This window comes from Dryobates pubescens, chromosome 4 (assembly GCF_014839835.1).
Source record: "Dryobates pubescens isolate bDryPub1 chromosome 4, bDryPub1.pri, whole genome shotgun sequence".
NCBI classification, from domain to species: Eukaryota; Metazoa; Chordata; class Aves; order Piciformes; family Picidae; genus Dryobates; species Dryobates pubescens.
The window spans coordinates 9,522,229-9,541,781 of record NC_071615.1 but is presented as its reverse complement, the minus strand read 5'-3'; the positions used below and the strand labels follow the sequence as shown (position 1 = coordinate 9,541,781).

General features: G+C 41.4%; 1 protein-coding gene across 1 annotated transcript; it reads left to right on the top strand.

Annotated features, from left to right (window-relative positions):
• Positions 1-1,998: 1,998 nt before the first annotated feature.
• Positions 1,999-18,705, top strand: RRN3 (RRN3 homolog, RNA polymerase I transcription factor). The gene is made up of 18 exons (XM_054180443.1): positions 1,999-2,057; positions 2,185-2,293; positions 2,757-2,813; positions 3,876-3,965; positions 4,051-4,180; positions 4,825-4,884; positions 6,428-6,491; positions 6,936-7,005; positions 8,582-8,680; positions 9,258-9,353; positions 9,809-9,944; positions 10,759-10,889; positions 12,011-12,141; positions 12,985-13,169; positions 13,673-13,781; positions 14,205-14,357; positions 15,126-15,213; positions 16,871-18,705. Exons 2-18 carry the CDS (start codon positions 2,201-2,203, stop codon positions 17,027-17,029), a joined length of 1,851 nt encoding a protein of 616 aa, XP_054036418.1. The 5' UTR covers positions 1,999-2,057; positions 2,185-2,200; the 3' UTR covers positions 17,030-18,705.
• Positions 18,706-19,553: the final 848 nt, after the last annotated feature.

The following is a 19,553-nucleotide window of genomic DNA, read 5'->3' as shown; positions in this document are numbered from 1 at the left end:
AGTGTGTATGTTTAAGAAATTAATACAGGAGCTGAGACAGGAGGATGTTAACTCTGGAGAAGCACTGGAATGTTACTAGTATGGTGTGTGTGAACAATGAGATAAAAAGTACTTGCTGTGGAGCAACAATAACTATTGTTAGCTATGAGCCTTTCTTTTTGAAAATGTAAACCAGTCACCATTCATGCCACCTGTTTGCCTTCTAAATAAGGAAGGTTAACACTAAATAGAAACGGGCAACTGAATTATTTGCAGTTAAACATTAACGGCTATTAACTATTAACACTATTTTAAGTCTTCTGATATCCTTATCAGATGTCGCTTAATGCAGCACAAAGTCCATTCAAAGAACTTTTATATTGTTGATTAGAAAGAAGCATTTGTACATATTTAGGACTGCTTCCTGAGGTGTGAACGCTGGCATTTGCATCTAAAGCTAGAATTCCTTTAGGCTTAAAGGATAAAGGACAGTCCTATGCACTTGGTCTAAAAACACAGCCCAAACTGCAAAGAACTCAACTCTGGTTACAGGATTTGATTATACAGGAGGTTTTTTTGTTGCTGGTTAAGCTTTAAAACTGGCTTCCTATATTCCACTAAAGGAAGAAGGTCAACCTCATAACTTGTGACTATGTAAAAGGTTTAAATGCTTGTTATCTCTTTGGATGTGGATTGTATCAAAAGAAGGTTTAATATATACATGGTTTACTTTAAGTGGGACTGTCTTCTCTAAGGAGAAAGTAAAGTCAATAGTAAATTCTACAAAAATCTGTTTGATGTGACTCTTAAGGGTGAGAGCTGCTGGGAGGGAGAAAATTATTGCAGTAGCAGCTTGTGTAGAAAATAAGCAAATATGTACATCTGGTTGAGAGGGCTAAGTTCAAATAATGTAGTATGTCACTGTAACTATCTTATGTGACTGAGAGAAGTAAATGTTATGTATTCAGATTGAAAAAAGTGCATGTTTCCCTTCATGCTCACAGAGGTGGTCCTAAAAGTTACTGGAGGTTTTTACATACTGAATGTTTAATTCCTTCTGAAGTCTGTTATCTCAAAGCTGCTTCATCCTGTAATTTAGTCAGTTGGCATGTATTAATCCAAACAAAACCAAAAAACCCTACAGCCTTTAAAACAGAAGCAGGCAATTATTTTCTCAATTTGTGTATAGGCAGTGTTTTGAGAGGAAAAGCTGTTGCTAGTTCAGAGGCAGAAGAGTCCATCACACATTTTATTTAGAGTAAGAGAGATACTGGTGGTGTATTTTAAGGCAGACCTAGCCTACACACAGGTGATGACAACACCTGGAAAACTTGGCTAAACTTCCCAGCTGTGCCTCCGTGCTAGCAAACTCTCAACTGCTTCCCAAGGTCCAATTCTGCTTTGTAGATACTCGTCCCTTTCTATCCTCGAGTAAATCGTTTGGCTCATTTACTTTTCCCGTCTAAGCATCAGTACTACTACGTTTGAAAAAACATGAGTTGTCTGGTGGGCAACGGGTTCGCTCTCGGGCAGCTGCCCGCGTGGTCACCCTGACCTCCCGGCTCCGGGAGAGTTTGCTTCCGAATGAACTTAAAATGTTTTCTCCAGCCTGGCACTGCGGTTAAAGCTGGGATTCTGCATCCGTCGGGAGCGTTGAACTCCGACGGAGACGCTGACTAATGCGTTTACCGGCGCTGCCCTTCGAGACCCGCGGGCTGTGGGTGCCGGTACTGAACGAGCGCTATCGTTACACCCAGGGATCAATGGTCAAACCTTAGCGGTGGTGCCTGTGGAGCTTCCGCAGCTCCCGCCCGGCTCTAGCTCCGTCGCGCACGGAGGACAGCGCCCATCTCCGCTCGGATCCCTCGGTCCGCCCGCACCACCGATAGCGGCGACAGAGCGGCCGTAGCCCGTCTAGCCGCGCCTCTCTATGGTGTGAGGGGAGGAGTGCTCTCGGCTTCCGGAGAGGCGTGCGCTCTTTTCCGCCCGCGCGCGGCGTGTGGCGGCGCGGGTAGGCAGCGCGCGGCGGGCGGCGTCGCCTGCTCCGCTAGCGGGGCGTGCGCTGCTGCCACCGCAAGGTAAGACGGGATCGCGGCGGGCCCCCCCGGAGGGGAGAGGGCGGGGGGTGGCCCACCCCTGGCCGTGCGCTGGGATAGAGGGTCGGGTAGGGCCCACCGGTGCTCATGCGGTTTCGCCTTCCCTCAGGTGCGGGGCCGTGACCATGCTGGGAGGGGACGAGTTCATCAGCTCCCCGCCCAGGAAGACGGTGCGGTTCGGGGGGACTCTGACGGAGATCTTGGTGAAGTATGAAAAGGTGACTCTGGCTTTGCTTCTCCAGCCGTCGCGGTTCCGCTCCGGTGGCTCTTGGAGGCTGTGCGCGTTGCCGTGCACTGGATCTCGGGATGTCACTCGGCGTGCAGGCTAGTTTCGTCTTGCACAAGACCGTGTCTGAAAGCTTAGGGAAAAAACCTGAAGGCGGCTGAGTGCTGTGGGCTTGGGCCAGGTGTTCTTGCTGTGCAAGTGAAAAGCTTTCCCCTGTGAGTCAACCTGAGTGACGTCCTAGATGGACGGCAGTGTGGCTTACGCCGTGGGGTACGGGGTGATCTGTGCTGTCTACAAGGAGAGCAGCTGAAAATTACCTAAAGGGTGAAGCACTCTGTTGCTTCAGTCTTCCTTGAGCTTTCTCTTTTACGTGTGCTCTTCATCTTGCTGTGGTGAAATGTGTGTTTTCTTTCTGGAAAAAAAAGTTATGTACTTATTTTTCTTTTTCATCCTAGGGTGACACCACAGATTTTGAGTTGTTAAAGCATCAGCTGTCAGATCCAGACATAAAGGTAATAGTTTTGGTACTAAGTGGTCTGGTGATTTGAAGTTTGTCTGTCTGAGCATAATCATCAGAGAAGTCATTCTGATGCTTATCCAAACCTTTTCTGTAAACATTTAGCTCATTTAATATATTCTTTTTCTTTATGGAAGCTATTAGAATTAAAACTTGAAAAAGGGGTATTTGTTTGGTTTTTACATGTATACTTCTTATATGCAGGATTGTGATAAACAATGTGCTTACAGACTCGGCTCTAAAGGGAGAAACTTTTTGCTTGCTTACAGGGTCTGTCATTGTTCCAGGAACCATCCTTCTGGGTCATTGATGTGTGATTTACAGATACTTCTGTAGATCAAACCATGGTTTCTGACTTTCACAGCCTTTAACTTACATGAGTGTTTAACTTGCCCTGTTCTCAGTAAAAGCTTGTTTCATTAGGCAGTGAGATACAAATGTATTTAATAGTTACACCCAGAAATATTGTTTCACAGGTCTTCCATATAGCTGTGAGTACCCACTCCATTTTTGGTCCTTTTTGGTGTCTTGTTTTATTTAAAACTTTTACTCCAACCACAAAGCTGTGAGAAGAATGCTGCAGTAGGCATCATGCTATATGGATTTCCCTTTCTTTTTAAAGAGGAAGTTCTGTGAGGTACTTTGGTTTTAGCAGGCCTTGTGGAGTGTACAGACAAAATCTGTGAAATTTTCTGGTAGCTTTGCTACTGTTTCAGGATGTCTCTTATTTCAAGACTTGAATGTCCATTTTGCTTAACCTAGGGCAAAAAGGAGCATTAGAAACACTGAACACCATTCCTTGCAAGTAGGTTCTATGTAAAGCCAGCATGCCTTGCTCGGTCTGTAATTTAAGCCTTCCAGGCAGGTTGTTGGTTAGAAGTTGCATTCAAGAGCTATCATTGGTGAAGACAGACATCAAAGAAATTCTTTGTACATTAAAGTGAAAATAATTTCCATTTACAATTTTAAGCTTTGACTTTGAAGGGTTTTGTAATTTTCTAGCAATAGGTAATACTGTTTATGGCAATAGTTACCTCTTTTCTCTGTTTATTCCAAGGATGCCCAGATCATTAATTGGCTGCATGAATTTCGAGCTTCTGTTGCATATTTGACCAAAGAACTTGAACAACTGGTCAGCGTTTTGCTGGTAAATATCTGTTCATTACAGGGGAAGATTAAGACTAGTACTGGAAACATCTTTCTTTGACATCTTGGTCTTTGCTTGCTTTCAGAAGCTGCCATGGTTGAGAAGAAGCCGGGAGGTAGTGGAGGAATATTTGGGTTTTCTTGGCAATCTAGTGTCAGCACAAACTGTCCATCTTAGGCCATGCCTCCGGATGATTGTATCCCAGTTTGTCCCCCGTAAGTTACTTTTCTCTTCATCTTCTTTGTTTGCTTATCACTGTGTCTTCCCTAGATAAATTCTGTATAGTGTGTGACACATTCAGTTACTGGATTGGGCTTTTTTCCTGTTCACTACCTTCTTGACTTGAATAGCTGAATTGTGATACAGGTAGTTCTCTATATGTAGATTTTGGACAACACGTTATAGTGGCCATAGATGGGTCCTCATACAGACTCCATTTATGAAGATACATTGTAAAGGATAAACTGTGTCAGTTTGTTATTACTAAAAGCCAAAAGCTGCAGTGAGGATCGTGTCAGATGTTCTCAAGAACCTCCTGGTTCTGTGAACAAAATGGGGAGGTGGTGGAGTCACCATCCCTGGAGGTGTTCAAGAGGGGACTGGATGTGGCGCTTGGTGCTCTGGTTTAGTAGTCATGAGGTCTGTGGTGACAGGTTGGACTTAATGATCTTTGAGGCCTTTTCCAACCTTACTGATTCTATGATTCTATTTTTCTTTAACAACTTATTTTAGAAAGTTTTGTGGATAATTTTGTTGTTTTAGTCCTGATGAAGACTCACCCAATGTGTTTGATTTGGCATTGAAACTGTTACCTGTGAGAACTGTACAGTTTTGACATAATAATCTCTCTTTTTGGTAGCTCGAATAACCATCAGAGAAGATGATGTGGATATTTCAGATTCTGATGATGATGATGAAAGTGAGTAAAAGGGAAGCATGGCTTGTATATGCTGCTGTAATAGCTCTACTAAAGAAGTGTACAGTGTACCACTGCTCCTTTGTTAACAAAATTCATGTAGCTGAGTTAACATGAACCATGAAGAAACAGTATATGCTTAAATTCCCTGGTCAAAGACTTTCTTGTACTCCAGTCAGTGTTGTGGAGATCCACTCCATCCTTAAAAATACTGCTTTAGATACAGTACCTGTAGGAATAAGGCTGAATAGAACTGGGAAGGTTTTCCTGGGCAAATTGTTTTAAAACAAAAGGAACGTAGGAGGTGTTTGTCTTCCATTTAGTTTCCTGCAATAAAACTAGGTAGTTTGGTGGATCCTCAAGTCTTTTTCTGTTTTCATTGTATTCCTGGGGCAAGCTCAAATACAATTGATACAGATATCAAAAATACCACATAGTGTATATACTGGGAAGACAAACAGGTAGCTAAATATCTTTCAGGACTACTCTTCAGCTATTCACTGGTGACACTGGATTACAAAAGCTTGCTGTAGAAGCCTCATTAACTGTTAGTTTGATTTGTGTGAAAATTACACCTGATCTTTCAATAGATTTTTATCTAGTTGCAGGCTTAGGTTTAACATATCTTATTAATGTTTGTATTGTGGGCTAAATTTTGCATTTCCAAAGTTAGCATTCGGTATGAGAGTGTATAACACCTCACAGGGAGGCTGGCAGCACATCCAGAGTTTATTGCTTGTGCTGCCACGAATCTTATTTGGAATTATTTCTCACACTCCTTTTAGCAGTAAAAAGCCAAAGCAGTACACCCTTCAAAAAAAAAAACCAAACCAAAAACCCCCTGTGGGACCACCAGTTACGAGCGGTGTGAGCCTGACATGGTGGTAGGCCATGCCCAGCACAAGTGCAGAGCCAGCTACCAGTATGCCAAAACAGTGCTGTGCTTGCAGCACTGTAACTAAAACAAGACACTGGTAGCTAGAAACGTAGTGAATTATCTTGGGACAACAGGACATGCACCTGCATCAACAAACCTCGCGTGTCATCCATAGTTTGGACCAATAATCTATGATAGTGTGATGTGTGGTCACTCCTAGGGGACCAATGAGTCCATGCCCACAAGGCATACCAAGGTTATATAAATTGTAGCAGTTTCCTTGCTACGCGCTTCTTTTTCTGCCTGTCCTGTCTCCTCTCCTTCCATGCTTTACTGTGCCATGCTTTCACCATAGGCCTGAGCCATAGGCCTGCAATACTGGAACAATAAAGGATCAATACCCAATCATGTTGGTCAGCCGTATTGATTCCAAGAATCTCCATCGTCGCCATATCTGGCTAAAACCCCCAACAAAAACAACCAACCAACCAGAAAAGTCCAAACAACAACCCTAAACAAACAAACAAACAAAACCCCTGAACAAACACTTTGGCAAATGCTATCTCCCTGGTAATCTTTCAAATGTTTAGCTGGTATGAACTGTTTTTGCTGCTTCCTGATCTAGTCTTTGTACCCAAATTCATAAGAATACCTTTTTTCTTTCTCTAGACCTTTCTGACAACTTCAATACATGCCACAGAGCATTACAAACTGTTGCAACATACGTTCCTTCGTAAGTATATAATGCCCTGGGCTTGTGTGACTTTTGTCCTTCCAGATTTAAAGCTTCTGAACTGATTAATTACTTTCTTTCCTCCTAATTGGAAGCATATTTAGGTTTGTTGCATGGTTTTTCTTAATATTCACTAACTAGTGGAATGCTTTATCCAGTCATGAAATTGCCACAGGCATCAGCACCTGAAAATCCTGTTGAAGGAAATGGGAAGTAGGGAAAGTTGTGTTTGTAGCCGGTGGCTTTTAACAAGTCCATGGTGAAAGTTAGCCGCTTACTACCTGTTCAGTGATCCTTGCACACAAATGATTTTATACCAGTAATTACCTTAAAATAAAATTGCTGTGAAATAAGCTTATTCCAGTCTGTCTTTAGAGTTCTGGGGCTTCAGTGCTTTGTGGTAATCACCTGTAACTTTTGGGGTTTGATTTGTGGTTTTTGTAGGACACCGCAGTTTCTTATGCCGATACTTGTGGAAAACTTCCCTTTCATTAACAAATCAGAAAGAACTCTGGTAAGAGCTGTGAATATTTTTGTTTACTTAGTCCCTTGTTTTTTAATGTATAAATATACTCTACAGTATAACAACTGGTTGGGTGGCATGGAATGCAGATTGCTGAGTGTTGTTTAAAACTATGTGTAATATATATATATATGAGTGTGTCTGTTCAGTATAAGGCTTTCCAAGCGTACTTAGTTCCTTGTGCATAAGCATTATGCTAGTCTTTAATGACATCACTGCATATCTTTTCCACAGGATTGCTTTCTTAATCAATGCACAAGATGGACCTCTTTGAGGATGAATCTCAGTGTTGTGTAGTAAGGTGATGGTAGGATACCCGTCTCATTTGTTGTCAAAACTGGGAAGTATCAGAACAGGAGATTTGATGGTCAGACAGGAAGCAGTGGCTGTTACTGGTGAAATCCAAGTTGCCAGTAGGCTGTTTCATTACATTTCTGGTGTAGTGGTCATAGGTAATGAAAAACAAGCTGACAACTTATATCTCTTGGATGATCTTTATGTTTACTTGTTCCAACTTTATATGTTGTCACTTTATTTGACAGAAAGGCAGAGCCCTCCTCCACCAACCAAGTTCATTTGGAACTGTGTTTTGAACTCATCAAGTGCTGAAAAGTGTTCAAAGTTCTTTGTATACTTTGCCCTTTTAAAAAATATTTTTTAATTCCAAATAACTTTGGGCATCAATTCCCTGGCTGTAAAATGAGGGGGATAATAGCTCTTACATGGCATTGAGGAGAAGGTTATGAAGACATTCATAACTGTTTTCAGGGCAGGATTGAAGTCAAGTGTAATAAAAAACATGGTCCATGCATTGTTATTTAAATATTTCCAATTTATACAGTCTCATTAAACTAGCTCTGTCCATTTAATGTGATGAGCAAGCTGGATCACCTGTGGAAAAATCATATGTGCTCATGTAATTAAAGGTTGGCTTATAATGCATGTTCACAAACACACTCTGGGGTGCTTCAAGTAGGTAAAGTGCCATGCATTATGTATTGACTTGACAGCTTTGCTGTGTGAATGATGCAGTTGCCTTTTGTACATGTGTGTGTCTGGATAGGTACACAGCAAACTCACAAAACCTGTCTGTTCAGCTGCTTGAATTGTAATCAGAATGACTCTGAGGACACTGACTTATAGAATTCAGCATTGCTGCCAGTGTGTTATAAAAGCCTGAAATAAAGATGGCTTTAGTCTCACTTTATTCAGCTCTACTGGAGCTAGTTCTAGATGTAGTAAGAAATGTGTTGTTTTAGTTTTCCCAGGGAAGGTTTAGACAAACTCCAGTGGAAATGACTAACTTCTTTTATAGAATATTTATAGTTATTCTGTCTGAAGGTGGTTGGAAAAATAGTAGATAAAGAAGTTACTGATAATTCATCTTAGCAAATGAAAGATGATGTTTGCCTTAGACATTAATGTGCTCTATACTGAATACAGTCTGGTTAAACCTATTTCTGGCTCTTTAGGTAACAAATTAAGCAAGTTGTTTCCTAAGAAGTCTGGGCAGAAATTAGGGTTGCAATTAGTTTTCTTACAGATACCAATTAACTTTGTGTTACAGGAATGTTACGTTCATAACCTGCTACGAGTTACGGTGTACCTTCCAACTCTAAGACTTCCAATTCTGGAGCTTATTATTGAAAAGCTGTTGAAGTTGGATGTAAGTTTGTCCTGTATCATCTTTTAAGGAAGCTTGTGTTAAAATACACAGAGCAGGAAATGAAATACACTTCAGTGTTGTGCTCAGTCAGAAGTATGTTACAGTAGCGCTCACGATCATGAGTATAAAAGCAACCAAATTTACACTCCATTCCCATTTAAGATATTCCCACACCTGAGGGTAACTGTGTGAGGAGTACTATTACACTATGAGTGGAGTCTGTGCCAGAATCAGAATAACTCTTCCATGGTGATCAGTGCTGATGTGCAGAGAATGTGCTTCTCTTTGCTTGGATAATCTGTTCTATCAGCACTTTGAAGTAGAAGGCAAGAGAGGATAAATGATTTAAGGCTCTTTTGAGAACCTCAGTGTATAACAGCCTGGGGAAGGCTTATATTCTGGGGGTAAAGTTTCAGGCAATTTGGAGGGGTTTTGTATGCTATGTACCTGTCATTCCATTTAAAAGTCTTCAGTCAAGGGCAAAATGTAGTCTAGAAGTCACTTGTCATTTCTTACATAAACAATAAAAAAGGCTTTCATGGTCTTACAAAAATTAATTTCTTACTTGCAACTGCAGGTTAGCACTCCACAACAAGATATTGAAGATGCTGAAGAAAATGCTAATAACCCTGACAATGCAGAAAAATCTACAGAGGAGGGACTTTTTGACATGGTTTGCTATCTTGGCCTACTCTAAGGGTTTTTTGGTAGATTTGCACTTTCAAAGGTGGTTGTGAACTAAGACAGTGCAGGAATATTGCTTTGTTGCTGCTGTACACACAGTTCTTGAAACCGGAACAGCTGAACAAATGAGTAATGTGTTCTCTGGGGTTATTGATTTAATTCATGTAGCTGTCCAGCATAGATGCAATGAATCAATTTCATGTTGTAAAAATACAAGCAGCTATACATAAAGCTAATTAAACAATTCCTGGTGGGGGGGAAATAGTTTAGTTTACAAAACTTTGCTTACAGTAAGCTGTGGATTCAGACACTACTTTTGTTTTTCTGGAAAAGAGACAAAAGTTCAGCATATCACCGGAAGAGAGTCTGAGTTTCACTTGTCCCGTGAGTGCTGTCTTTCTGTTGTGTACATAAAAGCTGTGTGACTGCCATTTTATCTACCAGGAGGAAGATGAGGAAAGAAAAGGAGACAAAGCTGTCTCTTCCAGGAGTGAGAGGATGGCTCATCCACTTGCGGAGCGCCTGGATATTTTGATGACCATCCTGTTTTCCTACATTAAAGACATCTGCCACGTGGGAGGTAAGAACGCCTGAAGTATAAGCAAATTTTTTGTTTTGCTAACATGTAAAAAAAGATAAAAGATAAAAGGGATTCTGTATGTTGCTGTGAGGCAGAGCCTTCACCCTTTACTGGCAGAATTCTGCTGGCAGCACACTGTAGTCCTTGTTGCTGCCTCTGCCTGGTCTCATTGGCAGAGAATGCAGAGGTACACAGTTGGAGACATCTGGACTATATGACACTGGACCCAAACTGTCATTAGAGGGTGTAATAGAAGATAGGGGTTTGGTTTTTCCATTGTGCTACAAAACTTACAGATTATCAGAAGTCTTCTGTATTGCTTTGTCTATTAGAATTACGAGTCCTTATCACAAGGTCTGGAAGCAGATAAAAACAATGTCATTGAGTTGGAATTGCTACAGCTAGGCTTAATGTTAAAGGATAAAACCTGAAAGAAATGTCTTGCACTGACATGTATTGAAGGTTTGAATTCTTAGATCTATATATTGAAAACAGTATGTAGAAACCATTTTGTTGTACCTCCCTCACAAGTCAGGTAACTTATTTCTTAGTGGTTTCTTTGGGTTCTTGACATGTGATTGCAAAGTTTGCATGGCTGCCAGTTTTGTACGTGTGTGCACACAGACATTCTCCATAGGTACCATAAAAAGCAGGAGAACTCAACTCCTGTAAGGTCTCATTATAATGAGTATGTTTTAGATGTCAGATAAACTGAAAAGTCAGCTTGACATTATGGATTTCTTAGTAGCTTAGAAGGTTGCCACTTTTGCATGCCCCTGAAATGGTCATTTTGTTCTGCTTTCCTGTTGTACAGGCAAGCTTGATATTGACAGAACAAAGGATTTGTATCGGGATCTGGTTTCTGTTTTTGACAAGCTCATTTTGCCAACCCATGCCTCTTGTCATGTACAGTACTTCATGTTTTACATCTGTAGCTTTAAATTGGTGAGTAGAAGCTGGTTTTAAAATGCAGTGTCTTCTGTCATTACTAAATCCTCATTTTGGCTCTCTTTTTTACAAAAAATAGTTGTTCCCTGCTGTAATTCTGGTCTGGAGATAGTACAGCAGGACTCGTTAGTATCTTTGCTTTCTTTTCTTTCCCAGTTACTCCTTACTTCAAGTTTTTCTTTCTGTGGTTGCTCTTCTCATGTTCATAAACTGCAAGCTAGTGGAATCTCAGCTGGTGTGAAGGACTTTGGTTAATGGATCTTTTCTGCAGGAATCAGTAGGACTCTTGAACTCAAGACACAGTGCACCAGCAAGTCTCATCAGTGCCCCAGAACTAACTTAGTGATGCTGTGTCAGCTCCTCAGTTTGAAAGTTGTCTGCTGTTTGTTCCCCACTCAACAACTCCTGGTCTTTCTCTTCCCATCTAACAATAAGAAAAGGCATGCTTTTTCCATAAGAGTATCTGAAGATGCACTTAAGCTGATGCTGTGTCTGACAGCAGTAAGCAGTGTATGCATTGGAGAGAATGTAGGGTGAGCATGTTGTGCTTTGCTCAAAATACCCTCTCAGCCTCCAGCAGCAGTTCAGTAACTGCCTGAGCCAAAGTGATGATCTGCTATGGTAACAGCCCCTGGTGGTCAATTTAAGGGGAAGATGCCATATTATGCTTTTTGTAGTTGTGATTTTTGTCATTGTGAACTTTGGTGGCAAAAAGCTCCACGTTAAAACCATTTCAGGTGAAGAATCACTTTTGTTCCTCTAAATTTCCTCTTCCTGCTATCTTCATTGGATGTCTCTGATCGCTCTGGCTACAAGACACAGTGAATGGTCACTTCATGTTTACCTTCTTACTGCTCTTGTTTTTAAACACTTCCTGTATATCTGTTGCTGACTACTTCCTGGACTTCTGGTTCCATTTAATTTTTACAGCTAAGTACAAAGAGAAGAGTGCTCTTCCACCATGTGTAGGAAAGGTTGCTTGCTGCAACCATTAGGTAGGTTATTATTTTTTTAATGGCTTGGTTGTGGTGATTATGGGAATTGAGTGTTAGGAATCTATTACTTAAGCAGTATCATCAGCATAACAGCTCATGGTTGCTCTGTGTCTTCTTTTCCAGGGGCTGGCTGAGGCATTTTTAGACCATCTGTGGAAAAAACTGCATGATCCAAACAATCCTTCGGTGATCAGGCAGACTGCTGGGACTTACATTGGCAGCTTCTTGGCAAGAGCTAAATTTATTCCAGTTGTGTAAGTTGTTTTGATACATAAGAGCAAACCAAGCAATCTGTGATAATAGCTGAGGTTAAATGCAGAATTCACAGCATGCATACACAGTGCTGATCTTCTGTTCTCACTGCTTTGCCAGTAAGCCTAAGGCAATAAATAGTCTTGTTTGTCTTTTCTACAATACTGTTTCAGTATTGCCTTGGAGTTTCCAGGAAAGTTTTGCATTTATGGGATGCAGACTAATGATTGCTGGGACTCATGACTCGCTGTTTAAGGCTTCCCTTACTGAGAAGTGCTGACCACGGGTAGGTCTGTTTGACTTCAGGCAGAGTCATGGATGCCACTGTATCTGATGTTCAGAAGCAGATATTTTTAATGCCCAATGTTAGGCATTTTATGTAGTCTCTAAGGCAGGGAAGTCAAGAGTTCTAATACTTTGATACAGATGGATTCAAATAATTCAGCAGATGGGTGAAAATGTCTTCTTTCTACCTACACATTCTGTATTTTCATGCTGTTTAGGCTGGGCTTGGTGATTTTAATGTTGAACTGAATTTGATACTGGAATTGTTGAACATGGGAGGCATCTGTCTGTACTGCTTGTAGACCAGAAATCTAATTGTCTGCTGTAGGCTTCACATGCAACTTGAATTCATGGGTTCATCTCTTCTGGCACTTTGGGCTTTCACTGAGTTATTTTATGAGGAGATAGAAAGCTCATAACAGAGCCTCCTTTTTTACAATGAGGTTTTCTTACCAATGTCCTTATAACCATGCTGATGCTTGAATACTTCTTTAGACTATTTTGTACATTATTTCATGTGCTGTTTTTATATTCCTTTCCGCCCCTCCTCTCCATTATAGCACTGTAAAAGCATGCCTGGATCTTCTGGTGAACTGGTTGCATAAATACATTGACAATCAGGATACAGGGGCCAATGCTTACTGTGATGTAGCACTCCATGGACCATTTTATTCAACATGTCAGGCAGTGTTTTACACACTTATTTTCCGTCATAAGCAACTTTTGGATGGAAATTTGAGGAAAGGTGAGTATTCAGTTTGCATGGCATTTGGATTCTTTTGCAAGTTTTACTGTTGATTTGGTTTTTTGTAATGGGTCAATTCAGCCAAGTGATCTGATGGCAAGTTTATGTTCTTGTGCTCTGAATAAAATGAGATGCCTACCAAGCTAAATGATCTTTTCCCCCCTCGCTGTTGAAAATAATGCAAATAACTCCTCAGCATTGATACCTGTCCCCACTTACTGAGCATGCTTGAATCTGCCTTGGTGACCGTGCCTCTGTTAGTCCCTGTAATGGGTGTGCAAGTGTAGGGTCTGTGTTAGAAGGATCCCCTTGCCCTGGCCATTATTGAGTGTAGCTCTTGTGCGGAACAAGCTGTGGGCTAGATCTCCACTGTAAGAAAGCAGCTGAGGATGTGCTTTGTGGCACTGTGCACAGTGCAGGCTGGTCAGATTGGCAATTCTTAGACATTAACTTCATCTTGCATGGTTTATAACTCCTATTTGTCAATTGTTCTTATTTTCAAGGTCTCTCATACCTACAGAGTTTAAATTTTGAGCGTATTGTCATGTGCCAGCTAAATCCCCTGAAGATTTGTATACCCTCTATTGTGAACTTGTTTGCTGCCATTACCAGGTACCTACTCTTTTTAAGTTTCAGCTTGATAAAGATATTAGTGTGTCTCTAAAACCAGCACAGTACTTAGAACATGGTTTTGTTGGGGACCGTGTTGAGTATTATCTAAGACAACTCACATAACGCTGTGCTATTTGAGGTGGGGTAAGTTTATTTCTTGTTCAGTTTAAATGAAATCTTGCAGTACTATGATACAGGTGGCCTTGTGTTGGAGCCAATAGGATTCTACCTGGAATGAAGCTTAGAAGAGTGTAGAGGAAGAGAATAGGCTTCTTTACCTTTTAACGGTCTTGAAAACTCCTAATATTGGTTAGAAAGTGGAAGGTAGAAATGGTATTTGTTGAAAAATAACTTGGTATTGTAATACCATCTGAAATTGCTGCTTTTGGTATACTAGAAATGCTTATTTTTACCTTTTTGAAGGAAATACCAGTTGGTGTTCTGCTACACAATTATTGAGAGGAACAACAGGCAGTTTATACCAGTTGTTCGGAGCGGCCCTGGGGGTGACCTTGTCCAGACGTGCACTAATCCACTTGACAGTTTCTTCCCCTTTGATCCCTACATCCTCAAAAGGTATAGTTCAAACAACTCCTGCCTTGTAGAAAAGGATAAACTAAGAGTGTAAGAAACTACCACCATTTCTATATTTCACTTATTCCCCTGACCTTTAGTCTGTTTCTTGTTGCATATTTTAACCAGAGATTGTCAAAGGTTTGAACAGTGACGTAGTGGTGAAGGAGGAACAGGACCCAATTTCCTTGAAAGTCTAGTTAATGTGCTTGGTGGCTCTTTCAATTCCCTTGCTTTAAGCAGTCTCTAAAAAAACATATTGGCTTAATACATATTTTATTGGAGCTGTGGTGATATGTCATTTTTTCTTGTTGTTCTGGTTTGGCTTTTTTTGCACCTTGAGTGAATAAGCTTCAGTTTATTTCGAGTAATATATTGTATAAGTATAATAAGTAATATTCAAGTGCTTTTCAACAAAGCACTGCTATAGCTAGGTAATATTAATAAGTTACTGTTATTCTACAATATTATATAAGCAAATGATGTCTATTTCTGAACATAGCATAGCTGTTAAAAATACTCAGCTAGGAATTAGGAGATGTGACTGTGTAACAGTGCCTCCAGTAAACGATTATAATTGATAACCTATCAGCAAAACAAAATGATGTCTGTGTGGGATTAAATCAGGATTATAAAAGGGATTAATTGAATAGTTTGTAAAATCTGGCAGCACTATCAAATGCCAAGCATTTTATCTTCTTTGTTAAAATGAAATGCATAGGACTTTTACTAAATATCTCAGCTCATACTGTGTTCTAATAACTCCTTCAGATCAAAGAAGACCATTGATCCTTTGTATCAGTTTTGGGAAGAGCTGAGTGCTGAGGATCTGGAGAATCTGAAGAAACCTATTAAAAAGGTAACCTCTCCTCAGCAAAATGCAGTTCAGCTTTTGCCAAATCTCTATCAGCTGCTTTTCAAGGATTATTCTATTTTTTTAAGTCGACATGAGAACATCAAACATTTAGGAGAAACTGTGACTGAAATTAGGAAGCTTTAGGGGTTGATACCACCCTTGCTTTGAGAACCCTTGCTTTGTGTTCAGTTCTGGGCCCCTCAGTTTAAGAAGGACATTGATACACTTGAACGTGTCCAGAGAAGGACAACAAGGCTGGGGAGAGGCCTTGAGCACAGCCCTGTGAGGAAAGGCTGAGGGAGCTGGGGTTGCTTAGCCTGGAGAAGAGGAGGCTCAGTGTGGTGGGTTGAAAGGAAAGGCTCCGCTTTCCCTCCCCCACTGAGAAAGAAACCGCGGCTAACTCAGTAACTAGTTAAAAATAACAGACTGTATTCGCAAGCATATATAGGAAGCAGATTACATGTAACACCACAAATACAGGTATTTTACAATATATACAGGAATATACAGCAAATGAACTCAACCAGAAACCAGACCCCCACCAGGGGCTTCCCCCTGGGCCCCCTTCACCCCCCTACCTCCCTTCTCCCCCGCAAAGAGGTAGACAAAGGAGACAAGGGTGGTTAGCAGGGCAGGAACGAAAGAGAGGCCTGGTACAGGAGTTAGTTCTTATCTCTTGGCAAGAAGCCCAGAAGCAGTCCAGCTGAAAGGGACAACGAAGAAAGGAAGACTGAGAGAAAGTCCCAGCCGTGCTGGGTCCAATCTCACCTCCCACCTTACTTAGCCAATGAAATTCATTTAGAATATCAGAATGTTTTTGTTCTAGTACTGAAAACATTTAGCCAGTGTGTCCCTTCCTTGAAGGCACAGCCTCAAATGGTCACACTCAGGGGAGACCTTATTGCTGTCTACAACTACCTGAAGGGTGGTTGTAGCCAGGAGGGGCTTGGTCTCTTCTCCCAGGCAACCACCACCAGAACAAGAGGACACAGTCTCAAACTGTGCCAGGGGAAGTTTAGGCTGGAGGTGAGGAGAAAGTTCTTCACTGAGAGAGTTGTTTGCCATTGGAATGTGCTGCCCAGGGAGGTGGTGGAGTCACCATCCCTGGAGGAGTTCGGGAGGGGATTGGACGTGGCACTTGGTGTCATGGTTTAGTCATGAGGTCTGTGGTGACAGGTTGGACTTGATGATCTTTGAGGTCTCTTCCAACCTTGTGAACATTTCCTTTTTCTGCAGAGGAGTTTGGTAGCACAGGGCCACTGTGAACACTTGAGAACTCTCAGAATGCAGACATGTTGACTGGGAAATCCACTATGTAGAAAGGATTTTAATTCTCTTGCCGTTCCAGGCAGTGGTGATAATTGTAGCACTGTCTTACAGAAGGATGTCCTGCATCAGATTTTTGAGTCCTTCCAACAGTGTGTTTTCCTTTCCTTCCTGTGATAACACATAAAAATACATTACAGTGTTGTAGCTTGGTTAACTGATAGCTCTACAAACTTTCTTGTAGCATTTTGATTGTCAGGTTTGATTATTGCAGCATTTCAGAAGTTATGTTAGAAATACCCTTTTTGGTCTTAGCATTCACTGCTTCTGTCAGATCTTTAATAGAGACCTGCAGCAGTTTCCTGCTGTCATTGATTCTTTTGAATTTACACAGGGCACTTCTGAAGATGAGGATGATGACTTTCTGAAAGGAGAAACCCCTCAAAACGACGGTGTGGTCGGAATTGCTCCAAATTCTTACGAGTCAAACACCCGGAGCCCAATGAGCAGCATTGGCTCCCCTTCAGACTGTTTTGTGCTGTACCCTCAATGACATGGAGAATCAGAAGTGAAAAGGTTGAAACTTGTGTGCAATGTTTTGCTCTGAAAAGAGACTTTAGCTCAACGTTCTAAACTGGCAAATGTTTAAGTAACTACATTTAAGAGAAATTATTGTTTCTTAATCATCAGATTTCTACAGATATGTTATGATGAAGTCATATGTTGCTAGAGAAGCTTAGAGAATAAATAGGGTGATACTTTACAAATTTCACATTGAAATGGTTTTTATGACTTGGAAGGACTTTTAAATATTTTTTTTTTCCTGACTGTTTACTCATGTTTCTTTACCAGGTTTTAGATATCAGGGGTGAAGTTCTGGTGTGTCTTCTTACCACTTTGTGTGGGGACCAGAATTCCATTGCCAGTATTCAATCTGTACTCTGATGACCGCTTTTCAGTTGCTTGCAAAGTAGTATTTTGATCCCACGTTGGGGATGCCACAAACTGAGTCTGACAGTGATTCTTTTGCACACACCTCTTAAGTTTTTCCTCTCTGTAGAACAGTATTTGGTAAGGCCACTTGGTAGAGGACAGTGCATTCAGATGATAATTCAGTATTATTGCTCCTTACATCTGTGGCTCGCACAACTTTCCCAGCTGTGGAAGTTCAGACTTGTAAAAGTGATGGTTGTTGGAAGTGTTGAGAATGATGGAGTAGCTGAATGTATGATTTGTAGATGGTTTTCTCGGGGCGCTTGCGAAGCGCTCCGAGGCAGGTATTTATTTTCAGGATTTGAAGTTTATATGTGAATGATGAAAGTACAAAAAATAATCTTCCCTCATTGAAAGGGAGTGATGGTGTCACTGATGTTTTTGTGTTGTCCGTGTGTCAGTGTAGAGTTTCGCTGCATAGGTTTCTTGTCTTCTTTTTGTGGTTGCTGGCTTCTAGATTTGAGTAAGAACACAAATGGTAGGGGGGAAAACAAAGTTATTTGTGTCACATTTGGTTGAAAATTGTATTCATTTGGAACTAAATTCTGATTGTCCTTTTTTGGAATCTGAACTTGGAGGCTTTTAAGACAACTTTTTTATTCAGGTTGTTGCAAGCAGTGCAAAAAACACCTTTGAAAAAACACATTTCTGTGTAACTGTGGATCTGTCTGTGTAGTCCAGCTTCTCAAAGTTAGGATGCTTGTTCTGACTGACTGCAAAAATGAGTTTTGGGAATGATACTGGAAAATGCTTCAGCAGACCTGAGACAGGGGGTTGTTTTTAATTTTAGTTCTCTCTGCTGTTGGTCCTGAGTAATAAACAGTAGATTTCCATTTGAAATAATTGCTTTCTCACTTGGCATGTGTGGAGTAACTGCCCAGCTTACTGTGGGATAGGAGTGCAGTTTGATTTAGTGCACTGTGGGGGAAAAAGGTTCAGATGCTTACAGCCAAGAGATGTTTCTGTTACCTCTGGGAATAAAGATCTACAGAGCTGGCCTGCCAAGTGGCTGAAGGAGGGAGCTTTGTGAAGATAAGATGGCAGTGTTTCAGCTAAAACTAATGAAGCAAGGCTAAACCAACAAGAACGTGCAGCTTCAAAGCATGTTTGGAAGGCTAGAGTGCCAGAGCGAAGACCTTGGCCTCATTAACTGCAGTTTTAATATTGACATTGACACCCTTCAGTAAGATACTGAGCCGAATGGAGTACAGGCTAAACGTGTATGTCTATGGTACCTAACTCCCAACCCAAATCATGCTGCACACCATCTGCAAGGCAGAGACAGCCAGGGTTAGGGAAAATGCTCTCTGGGAGGAAATACCGTTAGAAAATGAGGCTGTGTAAAAACTTTTCCAAGCTGTAATACCAGGTGTGTGACTCAGGAACTCAGACCTAAGTGATGAGAAAAATGCCATCACAAATATGTAAACTTGGGCCATCTGTTCTGAAGCTGGAGAGCTGATGTTCATATACCAAAGGGACTTGCTTAAAATACAGATTCAACGGGGAGCTGCACAGTGTTTCTGTAACCTCTTCTGGGATAGATCCGATCTGCTGAGAGTGGTTGCAGACAGGTAAGCCGGCAGATGCTGGTGTTTTGCTCTAGACTTTGTTCTTGGTACAAGCAGTACTGATATTAACAGTATTGAGATCGTGCTGATTCAGAGGGTGAAATACAATGCACGTTCTGAGAAAGTACCTGCTGTGTGTGTCAGAATCGGGTTGGAAAGGGCTAGCTGGGGAACTGGTTTTCCTATGCGGTGGCTGTGAGTGGTCTGCGGTGCGCGGCTGTGCTCTCCCTGTGGACTGACTTCAGCTCCGCGGCTCCCGACGGCTTTTCATAGGGTCATTCGTGCACGGGCAACCCGAGGAAGAATCCCGGGTCCTTAAGGAGAAACACTCATCGTTGGGACTGTCTTGAAAATTCAGTTTTGTGGTTGTTGAGGTGGGTTTCTTTGTAAATTTGGGGCTATGTCACGGTTTTTTTTTTCTCTAAAATGATTTTTTATGGTAACTTACCGGTAATCTCTGAGTGGCCGGAGGATTGCCGCCGCGTTGAGGTGTGACAAGCGTTGGGCAGCGAC

Excerpts from the sequence above, each read along its gene's own strand:
- RRN3 (XM_054180443.1), top strand. The coding sequence starts at position 2,201 with ATGCTGGGAGGGGACGAGTTCATCAGCTCCCCGCCCAGGAAGACGGTG. Across the intron at positions 12,142-12,984 it reads GCTAAATTTATTCCAGTTGT|CACTGTAAAAGCATGCCTGG; the intron begins GTAAGTTGTTTT and ends TCTCCATTATAG. Across the intron at positions 15,214-16,870 it reads TGAAGAAACCTATTAAAAAG|GGCACTTCTGAAGATGAGGA; the intron begins GTAACCTCTCCT and ends GAATTTACACAG.